The 13404-nt window shown below is 37.0% G+C and overlaps 1 protein-coding gene across 1 annotated transcript in view; it reads right to left on the reverse strand.

Moving 5' to 3' along the window:
• Positions 1-6853: 6853 nt before the first annotated feature.
• The window catches only part of LOC106925934 (transducin-like enhancer protein 4), a 37305-nt gene continuing 30754 nt past the window's right edge, over positions 6854-13404 (reverse strand). The window contains 8 exon segments of the mRNA XM_088008715.1: positions 6854-8360; positions 8518-8594; positions 9021-9171; positions 10146-10293; positions 11038-11285; positions 11366-11615; positions 11738-11814; positions 12854-13041. Coding sequence (XP_087864841.1) covers positions 8253-8360; positions 8518-8594; positions 9021-9171; positions 10146-10293; positions 11038-11285; positions 11366-11615; positions 11738-11814; positions 12854-13041 — 1247 coding nt within the window. The 3' untranslated portion in view covers positions 6854-8252.

Raw genomic sequence — 13404 nt, forward strand, 5'->3', positions numbered from 1 at the left:
AAAAGGTAAATTTTTTTTCTCATTATTTTACAGGCACTGATATAGTGCTAGCTCAAGACAAAAAGATTATTAAAAGATGACACAATTTAATGTAGATTTTGAGAGGGGTTAGGAGAGGTTAATTACTGTCGGTCTGTCATAGATGTTAACATACTGAAGATTAAAAGCATGCAAAACAAAACTTTACATAAAAAAATAAATGAATAAAATCAGTTTGCACTGATTGACAGGCTAAGTATATAATCCATTAAAAACTGTAGCTTCAGAGAAGATTTAGGAAAAATCTGAAATTCTGACTCTTGTTGACTAATTTAAGATTATCAGTTAAAGTATCTATATTAAATATAGTATCTAATGTTTTGTTTGTTTGTTTTTATTTTTAAATGTACATTGTCAATAACACACATATGTATAATATTTATACCTCGCAGGATTTTTAAAAATTTAAGGTTTTTAAAAAGTGCACCCATGAAAAAAACCAACAATTTTTTCTGCTCTGCTGTGTGCATTTGAGTAAATTACATCATAAGAGGCACAATAACTGATTCACATAATTTAAACATTCAAGTTACATTAAAGTAGAAAGTGATTCAGTGTGACTTGCTTGGACCTTCTTTTCTGCTTCTCGCTGGTGGAATGATGGTTGGTGGTGGTAAAGATTTTGCATGCATAGCAGGGTTAACTGGTAGGAAGGGCCTCGTTTAAGTCTTTCTGCCTGGCAATGATTTTTGGTGATGCAACTGTTCTGCAGGAAACATCAATGAAAAGTGAAAATCATTTTAGCCTCCAAACTATTTTTCAAATCATAACTTGTCTCAAATGGTCGCTGACGTTTATAGAATTTGATATTTCCAGTCTCCCTCACTTGTCTTTATGAGTGTTTTATTGTTGCCAAGTTTCCTTAAAGGTCATGTAATATTCTCATGTACAACTGAAGTATTTTGCTGAAGCTGTGCAGAACAAAACCAAAGACTCTGAAATGAAGGAAATGTCTAAAAACCTCAAATATAAAGGGGGAAAAAATTAGGAAAAATTAAATATTTTGTCCTCTAGAAAATCAGATCAGTTCCTGTGCATATGTACTTTGAAGTTTCTTTAGAGAGATAAAGGGATCATGTATTTAAACACCTTAAAAATTTACAAAAACCGCACAGGAGCTTTTCAGTTAATTCAATCCAATCAATGCAGTTTCAGTGAAAAACAAACTGTGTTAAAAATAAACACGGTAAAAGCAGCATGTTCCACCCTCTCTTCATATGCAGCTTGTAAAGCTCAAGAGTCGCTCACTAATCACCCACTAATTAACACAAACACACAGATGCATTCTCGGTGTGAGCGAGTCCCTCCCCTGTCTTTTTGGATCAGAAAGCTCTTATCTGTCTCTTTTTGGAAAAAGATAATGATGCTTGTTCCAGAGCTCAAAGCTCATTAATGTACGACACAGCCCTGAATGTAGGATATCAAAGAGATGTACAGAGTGTGCCTCCCCTCCCACTAATGGCCACAAACTCATTAAGAAGCCAAAGCAATGAATTAATCATCAGTTATCCTTAGAACAGATGAAAAGTGCTAGCAACATCAGCCTTTGTGCAAGCTGTCCCTTTAAATTCCACAAAATTAGAAAGCTTCTCACAAAGCCACCCTCACATTACAGGATCACCCTCAGATCAGATAAGCTGAAGGACATGATATCTTCTTTATGCAGTGATCCGTCTCTTTCCAAAGGTGCGGCGTGAAAATAGAAGCATAAGGAGGAAAATTAGTAAGTCAGACGGGAGAACGACAAAAGTTGTCAGAAGTAATATACAGGATAAAGAATGACTCAAAGATGTCCTACAACAAAAAGTACAGAGTTCAAGATGCGCCTTCAAAAAACAAGGAAATTCTGCTAACATTGATTTATTTAGCTTGTTTTATTGAGTAAATCACCTGATTCATTTTTAACCTGTTTGCAACCATGTAGGTCAAGAGGGAGAATCTGTAATGGTCAGTGGGAGAAAAAGAGCATTTGTGACACACCAAAAGTATTTTTACACATGATCTGCAATGTCATAACAGGCTCTAATATTGGACCAAAGCACATGTAGCATCATTAGAGACATGTGAAAGAGGTGGCATTTTCAATTCAGACAGTATGGGCAGTTGTCCAGGGTGGCATTAGGAATGTGGGCACATTATTACCTGATTTTAAAAAAGGGAGCGTAATTATTTAAGTTGTGCCCGAATGAAACTTCAGTGGGGTAGTCACCACTCAAGTCCATGTTAAATTAGCACACCATGCATGTTGAACAAGAGGAATAAATATTATTCTAAGCTTGATAGAAAACATTCCTCAACACGATTCTTACTGTCTCATTGGTTCGCCTAAACAAGAACAACATGCAACATTTCCAGTTTATTTTTTTATTATTTTGGCCTTTTAGAACTGCATGTGCATAAGTAATGTTGTGTGGGTTTTTATTTATGTTTTGTGATGTCCATCTTCTAGATAGCTTAGCTTGCATATGACGCGAGTAAAATCTCCATTCTATCTGCAGGTAACATGTTTGACTGTGTTAGAAAAACTCATCTTTAGATGTACGTTTCTGTGATTAATTGTTAAACTCTGGAGGATTATACTGATTTTAACATGTTAAACAATGTTGCAGTGTTGTCTCTTAGTGTTTTTTTTTGTTTTGTTTTTTTGCATTAAACCTGAAGAACTGTAATGTCCAAGTGAATAAAAAAGCTGTTGTAGGGTTGAATTATTTTCTCTTTTTTTGCCATAAGCTGTATTCAGAAGGGGAACTTACCATAAATGTTTTGAACTGTTGTGAGTATTCACTTGGCTGCCTCCTCAATATCTTTTTTTTTTCTTTTTGTGGATCTCCACAGTGTGCTGTCAGTGTTTGAAAACTCTGAATTAATTAATGAGCTGCTTTGTTAGCCCTCTGAGGTTATAAGAGAATTGGAATGGGTAAAGTGGCACTTTGCTAACATTATTCCACCACGCTGTGAGGTCATGCCTGCAGTTAGTGGGGGTTGCAAAAAAAGACGAGACAGCTGACACTTTTCAGCATAAAGTCACTTGATAGTTTTAAAACGTTTGAAATATATTAGCTAAAACAATAAGCATATATGCAGCAACACATAAAAGCTTAAGGCACATTGTGCGTCCTGTTTGTTTAATCCAACTCATGTGTTTGACAGTAGAGTGAGCAATTTGCATGCTGCAAGTGCTCTTACTATTTATTGTTGAAGTAGGGTTGCTTGTTCCCACATTGCATCCCAACCTTCCCTCCTTCTCATCCACTTTTGGCTGTTTAAAGTGCTCACTGCAGAACTGCAGCAGGAGTATCATTCACTGTAATGGCAGAGCATCCTCCTCCACAGCCCTCACTTAGATCACTTAGTCCACTTTGCTAGTCCAGCGCTCAGTGTTGCATGAACACAGCACGTTTACAATAGGGGGTTACAACAAACACCGTTGTTCCAATTAAAAAAGAAAAATGTACATCATAAAGAGAAACAACAAAATTATTTATGTTTTAGAAATATTAGCAATTTCAGTAATATCAGAATCATATGTAAAAAATGTGGATACGTAAAGAAAAAGGTGCAGTCACTGTAGAAACTGTGCCATCTTTCTAGGGGTTTGTAAAATACTAATAAAAAAAAACTATTTGAATTTGACATAAAGTGCACAAAAGCCCTCATGAGATTCCAGTCAGTCTTTATTCACTAAACAGAAACTATGTCCTTGCTTGTTCATAAGATTTAAGAAAAAAATACCAGCCAGCTGCTGATAATTAAATGTGCTTGACTTCTTGGTCACCATCCGAATGACTACCTCTATAAGAGCAGGAGGTTTGACAGTCTGGATCATACAGCTATGTGAGTTAACACAAGACAAAGAAGGAAGACATCAGCAATGACCTTAGAAAGGAAGTTCCTTTTGCCCATCAATCTGGAACAGTTTAAAAGGGCATTCCCAAACAATTTAAAGTCCCCCCAAATATTATTCACAAGTGGAAAACACTCAAGACAATTGCCAATCCTCCCACATGAAGGTCAGGCTGTGAAGTGCTCAGAAAAAAACAAACAACAAAACGATAATAATCCAAAAGTTCTATTTCATACTCCACAGGCATCAGGCTAACATGTTAAAGGTTTACATTACACGCCGACTAGATAGTTGTGCTTCAAATTGGGCCTCTGCTCTATCTGAAACTCTGCCTTCAGGGAGCTATCGTAACATTGCTCCTCTATTAACACTTTAACAACATTTTTACCAGCATCGCAAAGAGAAGTAGCTCAGATAATGAGCTCAGCAGATCTGGAGTTGCACCAGGTGTTTGCTAATTGCTGTGGGCTAGTCTGAAGAAGCTGAGTGAGGGAAGAGTGCTGTGTGATGCAGATACACCCTGCCTCAGTCTCACAGCTGAATGCCTGCCACCCCAAATTAAAGGAGCACAGATTTTATATAATCCTGCCCCTTCATGGTAGAAAATTGAAGCCAGAAACAAGCGCCGCTTTAAAAAGTTCTGCAAATCAGCTTCACTGATTTGATATTTGAATTTCAACTTTTCGAAAAAACGTAATAAGAATTGAAGAAATTTAATTCTGAAACATTGCACTGAAATTGTTAAAGAGACCAAGACAAAAATAATTAATCCACACAATAATTTAATAAAATCAATCACAGACTAGAAAAGAGAGTGAAGGTATTTTCACTGACAGAATAAAAGCTCAACTGGTGACAGGATTCTTTTAAATAATTACATTTTTACAGTCAAGTTGTAACGCCTTCATGAGCTCAGTCAAGTGTTCTGTACGTCATTAACTCATGGTATATAATGAGTATTTGATGTTGTGTAGCTCATGTAGCATTGAAGCGAGAAAGGTAACATTCAGGTTTGGATTTTTACATTGAGCACAACAAAAACACATTTCAGGTTTTCTGGATGAAAGCAGAAGAGAATCCAGTTCAACAGATAATTAGATTTGATGAACAGCAGAGCATTCAAAGACAGCAACTTGAATAATTTAGCTTTAAACTGAAAAGTTTTGCCATTTTAAATACTGAAAGAAACTGCATAACACAAAGTCACAAATTATACTCACAAAAATAAATAAATATTGGTCTGTATGTAAGACAGTAGGCAGAAGTGGCACAAAATATTAGTCAGCAACATTAATCTTGTTAAGCTTTTTGAACTCTGTTGAGGTATCTGCAGTAAAAAAGGTAAATAATTGTGACACATCTTCCCTTTTTTCTGTTAGTAACAGAAAACATTTTTCTTCTTTGTAGTGCTAGAAATGATCAAATCTTAAACAGATTCCATGCACAGCTCTTAAAGTTTACATACTCCTATCATGGGCATAAATACCCTTCTCTAATAATTTCTGTAAAACATATCACATTTTGTTAAAACTGTCACCATGCCATGACAGTATAAGATGAGACTGATAATCTGTGACATAAATCAAGCTCCCAGCGCTAACTGCAGAAATACACCGCTTGGTCAGAAACAACCAATCAGAAGAGGAGGAGGGTCTTAGCACTGTCAATCATGCTTGTGTGCATGCTGCTCACAATAAACGAGTTTTTCTGTAAAGGTTAGTTGTTAATCTCCCATTGGCACATGTAGTAGCGTATACACAGGTAGAATTTACAGCGCTAAGACTTTCCTCCTGGCTCTGATTGGTTGTTTCTGACCAGGAGCTGTGCAAACATGTGGCAGAAGGAAGAAGGCAGAGGAGCTTAATTTATTCACAGATTATGTGTCTCGTACCATACTGTCACGGCATAGTGTTAGCCTTAGCAAATATGTAAAAGACATATTTTTTCTTAATAAAAGTTACATACTGCAGCTTTAAAAGATTACATACAGTGGGCTTGTTTAGGAGAACAAAAAAGAGAGTGCATGGATCAAATAGTAGTTTTGGGCCATATCAGTTTTATATTTTACCTCAGACACTCGTAGATACTGATATAATCTGCAATGTTTTGATGACTTAATCTGCTATTAGTCTACATGGTTTTGCACCAAGTACATTGAATACCATACAATAAAAGTAAGATCTGTATGCTGCCACTTAAATCTATGATGAACATTTGAAATGTTTTAAAAATACTCAAATGTGACAAGATTAATTAGAATTGGATTGATAAAGACGTCTGACTCTAGCATACAAGTTTTACCTCTATGTACCTTCTGACACTACCATAGTTAGTTAAATTAATAATTATAATAATGACATTTGTAAAACAAAGTTACATTTATGCTCTGAGTACTATTGAACAAGCAGGAGGGTGGAAAGGAAATCCAAGAAGCATAGAAGCATAAAGGCACTGTGTTTTTTTCTGTCTTTTTCGTTTTTGTTTTTTACAAGAAGCTAACAGAACTAAATCAAAGTTAATTCTGTCCGATCACGACTACTTTTGTTCTTTTTTATAGGTAGAAAAAGAAAAAAAGTCCACAACCAGAAAACCAAGTTCAAAAATGAGAAAGCTGACCTTCAAAACACCAATATATCAGTTTTACAGAAGAACTATCAGAGGAGAGTGAAAGGGCATTCACAGGAGTCCAAACTGGGAGAGAGAACCAAGTGCAATGGTCAGTCAGGAGTGAGGACACCGATGGCTGTGTCTGCAGTTTGCTCATAAAGCGCCCACAAGATCGAAACATAGACACAAAACACACACGTGTGTGTATGAACTTCCAGCCTCGAGCTGAATTACAGGAAAAGGCAGGAAAAATAAGCAGGAATACTGGTAGAAAATACTGAGGGCAATAACCTGCATCTTAAACAATAGAAAACAGAAAATGATAAGCCTCATCTGTTCAAATACAAAAAGAAATCTTTCAGCACATTTGAAAATTGTTTTTTTTTTACATGTTTGTTTAATGAGTGCAGATAATACAGTTTAAATACATCACACACCTCTGTACAGTAGACATCTTGTTGTTTTTGGATTAGGCAAACTCGTCTTTACAATATAAGTCCTTAGGCTATGATGATTTCTTTTTTCCTCTTCATTAGTGTGTTTATTTAGCGTGTCCTCTCAAACTACTCCTTGAAGGTCAGCTCCCCTTTTGTTCAACATGTCGCCTTTCTTTGTCAGTCCTTGAAGGAGCTCAGAGATATAAAGAAGCTTTCTGAGACACAACAAGCACCCCTCAACATGCAACTGTAATGAAATTAACTGTTGTTGTTTCTGGCATGTGGAAGGCTTTTCTGAGAAACATTTAAGAAAACAAGTAAAAGTTTAAAAGTGAAAAGTGAAGGGAAACAAAATGCATCAACATAATAAATATGAACATATTGCCTTTGAAGCCCATGTTAGTAAAATCATTTTTGTCTTTAAAAGAGCCTCTTACATACAGACACTTTGCTGGCACCGATAGTAAGAATGTGAAAACTCATTTAAAATAAATGTATCTTTTAATTTTAATTAATCTTTAATTTTACGGAGAAAAAACACCAACCTCTAATTTGAGTATTTGTCTCCAACAAACCCATAAATATTGCAGTACTTTGAACTTTTAACAGTTCCTTCATCATACTTAACAGTAGGGGAACCTGGTGCCACCAGTGGTTTTAAAAATAATTTGAAAATAGTTATTTTTTTAAATAAATTTTCCTCATTGACTACATTTAATGAGGAATTTTCTGTGTTTTACCTTTAAATGCGTTCAATAAAAGATTTAATCATTTAAAGGCTGTTTACACATCTTTACTAGGAGAGCCCACAAATTGGCCAGCGTCTGCAATTGTTTAAAAAACAAACTTGCATGTGCATAATTACGACCCCTCTCTGTCATGAACCCTTTGAAGGCATAATGTCAACTCTTTGAGATGTAATCAGACAGAGAAGCTATGCAGAAATGACAATAAAAACTTGTTATAAAAGATGCGCCATTCAGAACACCAAAGGTTAAAGCTAGATATGTCTAAATGCTGTAAACAATCAAATATAAGACATACTTGTGTTAAATGTCACATAAAGGGATGTTATCTGGCCAATTCAGACTTGGTGTACTTGGACATTCTTTTATACTTACACCAGCAGAACGGCACTCGAAAATAAAAGGAGGATACAAAAAAAAATCTGTGTGCTTTGTGCATTTTGATTCTCAACCAAACAGAATCAGGAGGTCAAAGTGTCATGGTCCCGGAACGTATTTGTGTTTGTTTGGATACAATTTTTACACTGATGATGGTGACTTTACACCCAGATGCAAGGATGACCTTTAAGTCCAGCTTTCCTAATAGATGACCTCGTAGACCGTCGCTTTTTTGTCTCCTGAGCCCGTCACAATGTATTTATCATCTATGGAGATGTCACAGCTCAGAACAGAGGATGACTCCTTTGACTGGGAAGGGAATACAAGACAAAATGTGTTTATATATATATATATATATATATATATATATATATAAAAGACAAGAAAAGATGTTGCACTGTATATATGTGTTTCTAAACAGAAAGTTCCTAGATGCATTTGTGGTGGGATGCTCTGCCCCCCTCACCTGGAAAATGCTGGCTCCATATGGAGTTCTCCATGCGTTGAGTAGATTGTCTTTTCCTGTACTCACAAACCACTTCCCTGCAAGGAACGAAACAGAACACGGTGAAAACGTATACATTAAAAAGAAAAAAAAATCAACCTTCTGTTTGTGAACCCTGACATTTGACTAATGATTTTATTCTCTATGCACCTCCAGCTTTCTTGTATTTTCACTTTGAATGTGGAGAACTTCCCTGGTCAAATTTTTTGTAATATAGAGTTGTCTATATAAATATAGAAAACTATATTGTTTTGTACGTGCACGTAATTTTTTTCTTTTGTTTTAGGTATGCAAGACCCCTTAGGTGAACAAATAAATGTTTAAGCCTAACCAATTCAAAACACTGAGAATACTGGTTAGCGGTCCAGAATTTCACCTGTTTGTGTCTAAATCAAGAAATAAACAAGGGAGCTTCATTTGATGACAGTGTCATTTATGTCCCCCTGACCACGTTGCACTCTTACCACAGTGAGCAAATCTTAGTGAGAGCACACAGCTTTCATGTAGATGGAGTTGGTACTTGTCAGGCTTGGTGACATGCAGGACCTCTACGTTGCTGTTCTCCATCCCCACAGCCAGCCACTCCCCTGTCGGACAGTAACCCAGAGAGAAGATCTGCAAAAAAGACAAACAGTCCTCTTTTAAATATCTTATTATACTAGATGTTTTTTTGTTTCTTAAGGTTTTGTTGGGTCTGGAGGCCTTTATTTGAAAGTAGTTTGACAGGAAAGAGGGTAATGAGAGAGGGGGAAGAAATGTCGCAAGGCCGGGAGTTGAACCTGAAACTACCGCCAGGAGGACTAAGGCCTCGATACGTGGGTTGTCCTTTGCCCCTGTGCCACCACAGCACCCCAGATCTTATTATACTAGATGATGCATTTCATCATATGTAGTGTTTGAAACATTCAGCATAGTAAAATCAAATATGTGCTCATGAATATGTTGTATAAATGTGAAAAACCTGTAAAAGTCTCATATTTTAGCAGAGAAACAGTGGTTGATAAACTTGCTGAGACTGTAGAACTTTATCAGCCTTATTGCTCCCTGTCTTGTGCTCCCTCTCTCTCTCAAATCTCTTTAATGCACACTCACGCCTTCATGTACAAACTGAGGTTGCGAAATGGGTCCTATTCAGGAAAATTGCAATAATGGTCTGTTATCGCTGCATTTCTTCTTACCTGAAAAAAAGTGAATTCAAACTGCAAGTATTATTGGCTTTAAAAGTATTTGAGGGCATGACAAAAATGGTCTGGCCTTTAGTGTGGGTTAAATGCTCTGAACTGAGCTGGTAAATTACTGCAATAAATCAAAAGCACAGACGATAATGACACACTCTGCTATTGGCAGGGACTTGTCCAGTGATGTACAATTTTTACCAGTCTGCAACATTTTTACTTTACAAGTAACAGAAACTACTGGTACAATAAGTTTGGTAATAACCAAGCCTACGTTCCCCCAGTGAAACAGCTTACATTATGAAGGTGGTAGAGGGATTGAGTTATAAAGAATTATATGGAAATATAAGCTTAAAAGAGGTTAATAAAAATATTTAAGACAGTATACGTATTGCTTTGGTGTTTCTTGCAAACCTGGGAAGTAAAGTCGTGTTGTTGCAGCTGCCGTCCCTCTCTCAGATCCCAAGACCGAACGGTGTTATCCAGACCTCCAGTCCAAAGTTTAGTTCCGTCATTAGAGATGTCTATACAACTGGCTCCATCTGTATGGCCCTGAAACTGCCTGCAGAGAGTCATGCACAAATACACCCATATTATTTAACAATAAGTAGTAGAAACAAAAAGTAGTTCATGAACATCCAAAAATAACAGTAGGTGTGTGGTTTCTGGAACATAACTCAGCCCAGTTGGGTTGAATTAGAACAGATGTTGTAAGCCAGCCCTTCTTGTCCCACATCAATGTCTGACCTCACAAATGCACTTTAGGAAGAATGTGGAAAAACTCCAATAAACACACTCAGATGAAGATGTAAATGCTACAAATGGTGGGCTGACGTAATATTAGCGATGCAGAATGGATGTCACTCAATTGTGACAGAGTATTAGGGCCATATAAAGAAAAAATTAAAAACATAAAATTATGAGAATGATGTCATAAAATTATCAAAATAAACTAATGAGAATAAAGTCATAATATTACAAGAATGAAGTCACAGTATTACAAAAATAAAATTAAAATTTTACGAGAAAAAAGTAAAAGAAAATACAAGAATAAAGTCATAATATGTTGAGAATAAAGTTTATTCTTGTAATATTATGACTTTATTCTCATACTATTTCAATTTTATTCTCATATGACTATTTTCACGATATGACTTAATTTTTTTGCAATTTTATAACTTCATTCTCATAATTAAAAAAATAAATGAATATTTCATTAGCGTGGCCCTAATACTCTGTCATACTCAAGTTCATGTGTTCACTCAAGGAAATACAATCACTACATTACCAATCTGTAACCACCTACCGAACCAAAGTCTGGTTGTGAAGATCCCAGACAGCTATGTTTCCATCAGAGCAGCAGGAAAAGCAGACCTTGGAGTCAGGGCTGATGGCCAAAGCATAACAGGCTGGTGCGGATGAAGTCAGTTCTGCTTTGATACGAGGAGTTGGTGTAGCCAAATCCCATATTGACAAAGTGCTCGCCTCGCCCCCTACAATTAGCGTCCGTCCATCCGGAAGCAAGCGACACGAGCGGATGTAGTTATCCCTGTTCTGAAGCAACAGAAAAAACACTGTATTACATGCACTTACTGACACCGTCTGGAATATAAGGATCAAGGCACAGGTCTTACAAGGCAGTCCAGCTGGGAAACAGGGGTCTTGTTACCCGGATGACTGATATCCCACACCTTCACACAGCCTTTGCCCCCGGTATAGACATGACGAGTCGGGTTACTGATGGTGACAGCACACACCACCTCTCCATGGCTGAGAGTATTGATCTGTCGTGCATGGCGTGGGATGCCAGGGCCGATCAAAGCATCTGGAGGAAAAGGCACAGGCTGCATTTGTCCGTCAGCGCTCACATGAAAGGAATAAGCTCTGGAGGGGACAAAGAGTGGCAAAAAAAAATAAGAAAGAGAGTGAAATGAAAGGATAACGACAAAATCAGGTGTCTTTCTTGGTGTGTCTCTGACATTAACAACTGAGGTGAGGAAACCTACGGTTTTCCACCAGGAATTCCTGACAGGTTGGGAGGAAGCCCTGGGACACGGATGTGATGGTGAGGATCAAATCCCACCTAAACAAAGCAAGAGGACAACAGTTCAACTACACACCGCTGTGAAATGCTTTTGTTACATGAGTCATCTCTAATTAAAGCAGAGCTGCTTGAAAAATGTGATAATGAAGCTTAAGAGAGAACAATGCTACAATTGTTAGAAGCAACAATTCTTTAAAAAAATCTCAAAGCTGAGAACTAAAGAAAACTACTTGAAGAGTTAGATAAGCATGCAAATTTTATGTTAACAATTAATTCTAGATATTTAAATCACTTTTTCAATGTTAAACAGATTTTACTATTGCTTAATTTACGGTAAGTTGATGTAAATGGACAACAGAGACATTGTCATAGTAACATTAATGCCCAATTCGAATCATTATAAAAAAAACACTTAAAATTATTCTGTCAAATCTAAGGAAAACTTAAGATTAGGAGGACTTCTGTAGAACTCGAGAAATGCTTTCTACCCCTCTCTTTCTTTGCTTTCTTTATTTTTTTAAGGAGATTTTTTCTTTTCTTTCAAATAGAAAATTTTAGCTCTCTTTAAAGGTTAAAGCAGTTCTTTTCTGTTTGTGTTGTTAGTAAGACTGACTGCTCTCTTGCGGTCGGTGACCTTCACTCTACGGCCAGCAGCGCACTACAAGATTTTAAGTCAAATTTTTACATCGAAGACAAACACTGGAGGTTGCAGACAAAACTCTGAGATCTGCCAGGGAATATCTGAGGTCAATCCGACATCAGGAGATCTGGCAGAAGGCTTTAAAAAATCATCATCAGTGAGGTTTGAGTAGACAAGTTAAAGAACCAACAAAATATCTACAATGCCTGATGTTTAGAGGGAGCTGCTGACTGATTTAAAGGAAGATCAAACAGCAGCACTAAGCAGAAACCTGTGAAAAGCTTGCTTGAACAAAGCGAAACATTTTAATAATGATTGTTTTATTTTCTGTTAACTCAATATTTTAGCTCAAATTGATTCAAATAGCTTCTCCGTTATGTTACACGTTTCTGTTTTGAACATGATCACAGATGTGTGTTTCTGTGAAAGTCCTGGTACCACTTGCGTGCGTCCATATGCCGCCACGGCAGCGGCGGCCACTGCGCTCATCTGTGGGGAGATGTTGTGCAGGCCGGAGTAGGCGGCGCTCGCTCCACTCAGCTCTCCGTTCATGCCGGGGTGAGGAACCATTCCGAACGGTCCGGGGTACGAGCAGGGCACTGCGAGCGGCGTCCGGAGACCGGAAGCTGGAAGACAACGAAGGCAGAAGTTACGATGGTTCCTGAAACAGTGTGAGGACAGGCACAAATTCCTTAGTAGATTTAGACTTACTTTATTGTCGTTGCATAGACACAACAGTGAATTTGGCAACAAAATGTTGTTGCTTGGCTACCAGAATACACAGAGAAAGTGTGGCTATATATGCAGACACACACATATACACGCATACATACAAGTATTACTGGTGCAGATACAGGCAAAAAAGAAGAAAGAAAACTAGAATAAATATTATACAAATAATAATACATCGCTAAATATATACGAGTATATATATATTTTTATTCTCTTCATTGAGCATGAAAACATTAGGAAAAATATTTTAAAAGCAA

The sequence above is a fragment of the Poecilia mexicana genome, unplaced genomic scaffold (assembly GCF_051168715.1).
Source record: "Poecilia mexicana isolate PSO_F unplaced genomic scaffold, ASM5116871v1 scaffold_9, whole genome shotgun sequence".
Taxonomy (NCBI): domain Eukaryota; kingdom Metazoa; phylum Chordata; class Actinopteri; order Cyprinodontiformes; family Poeciliidae; genus Poecilia; species Poecilia mexicana.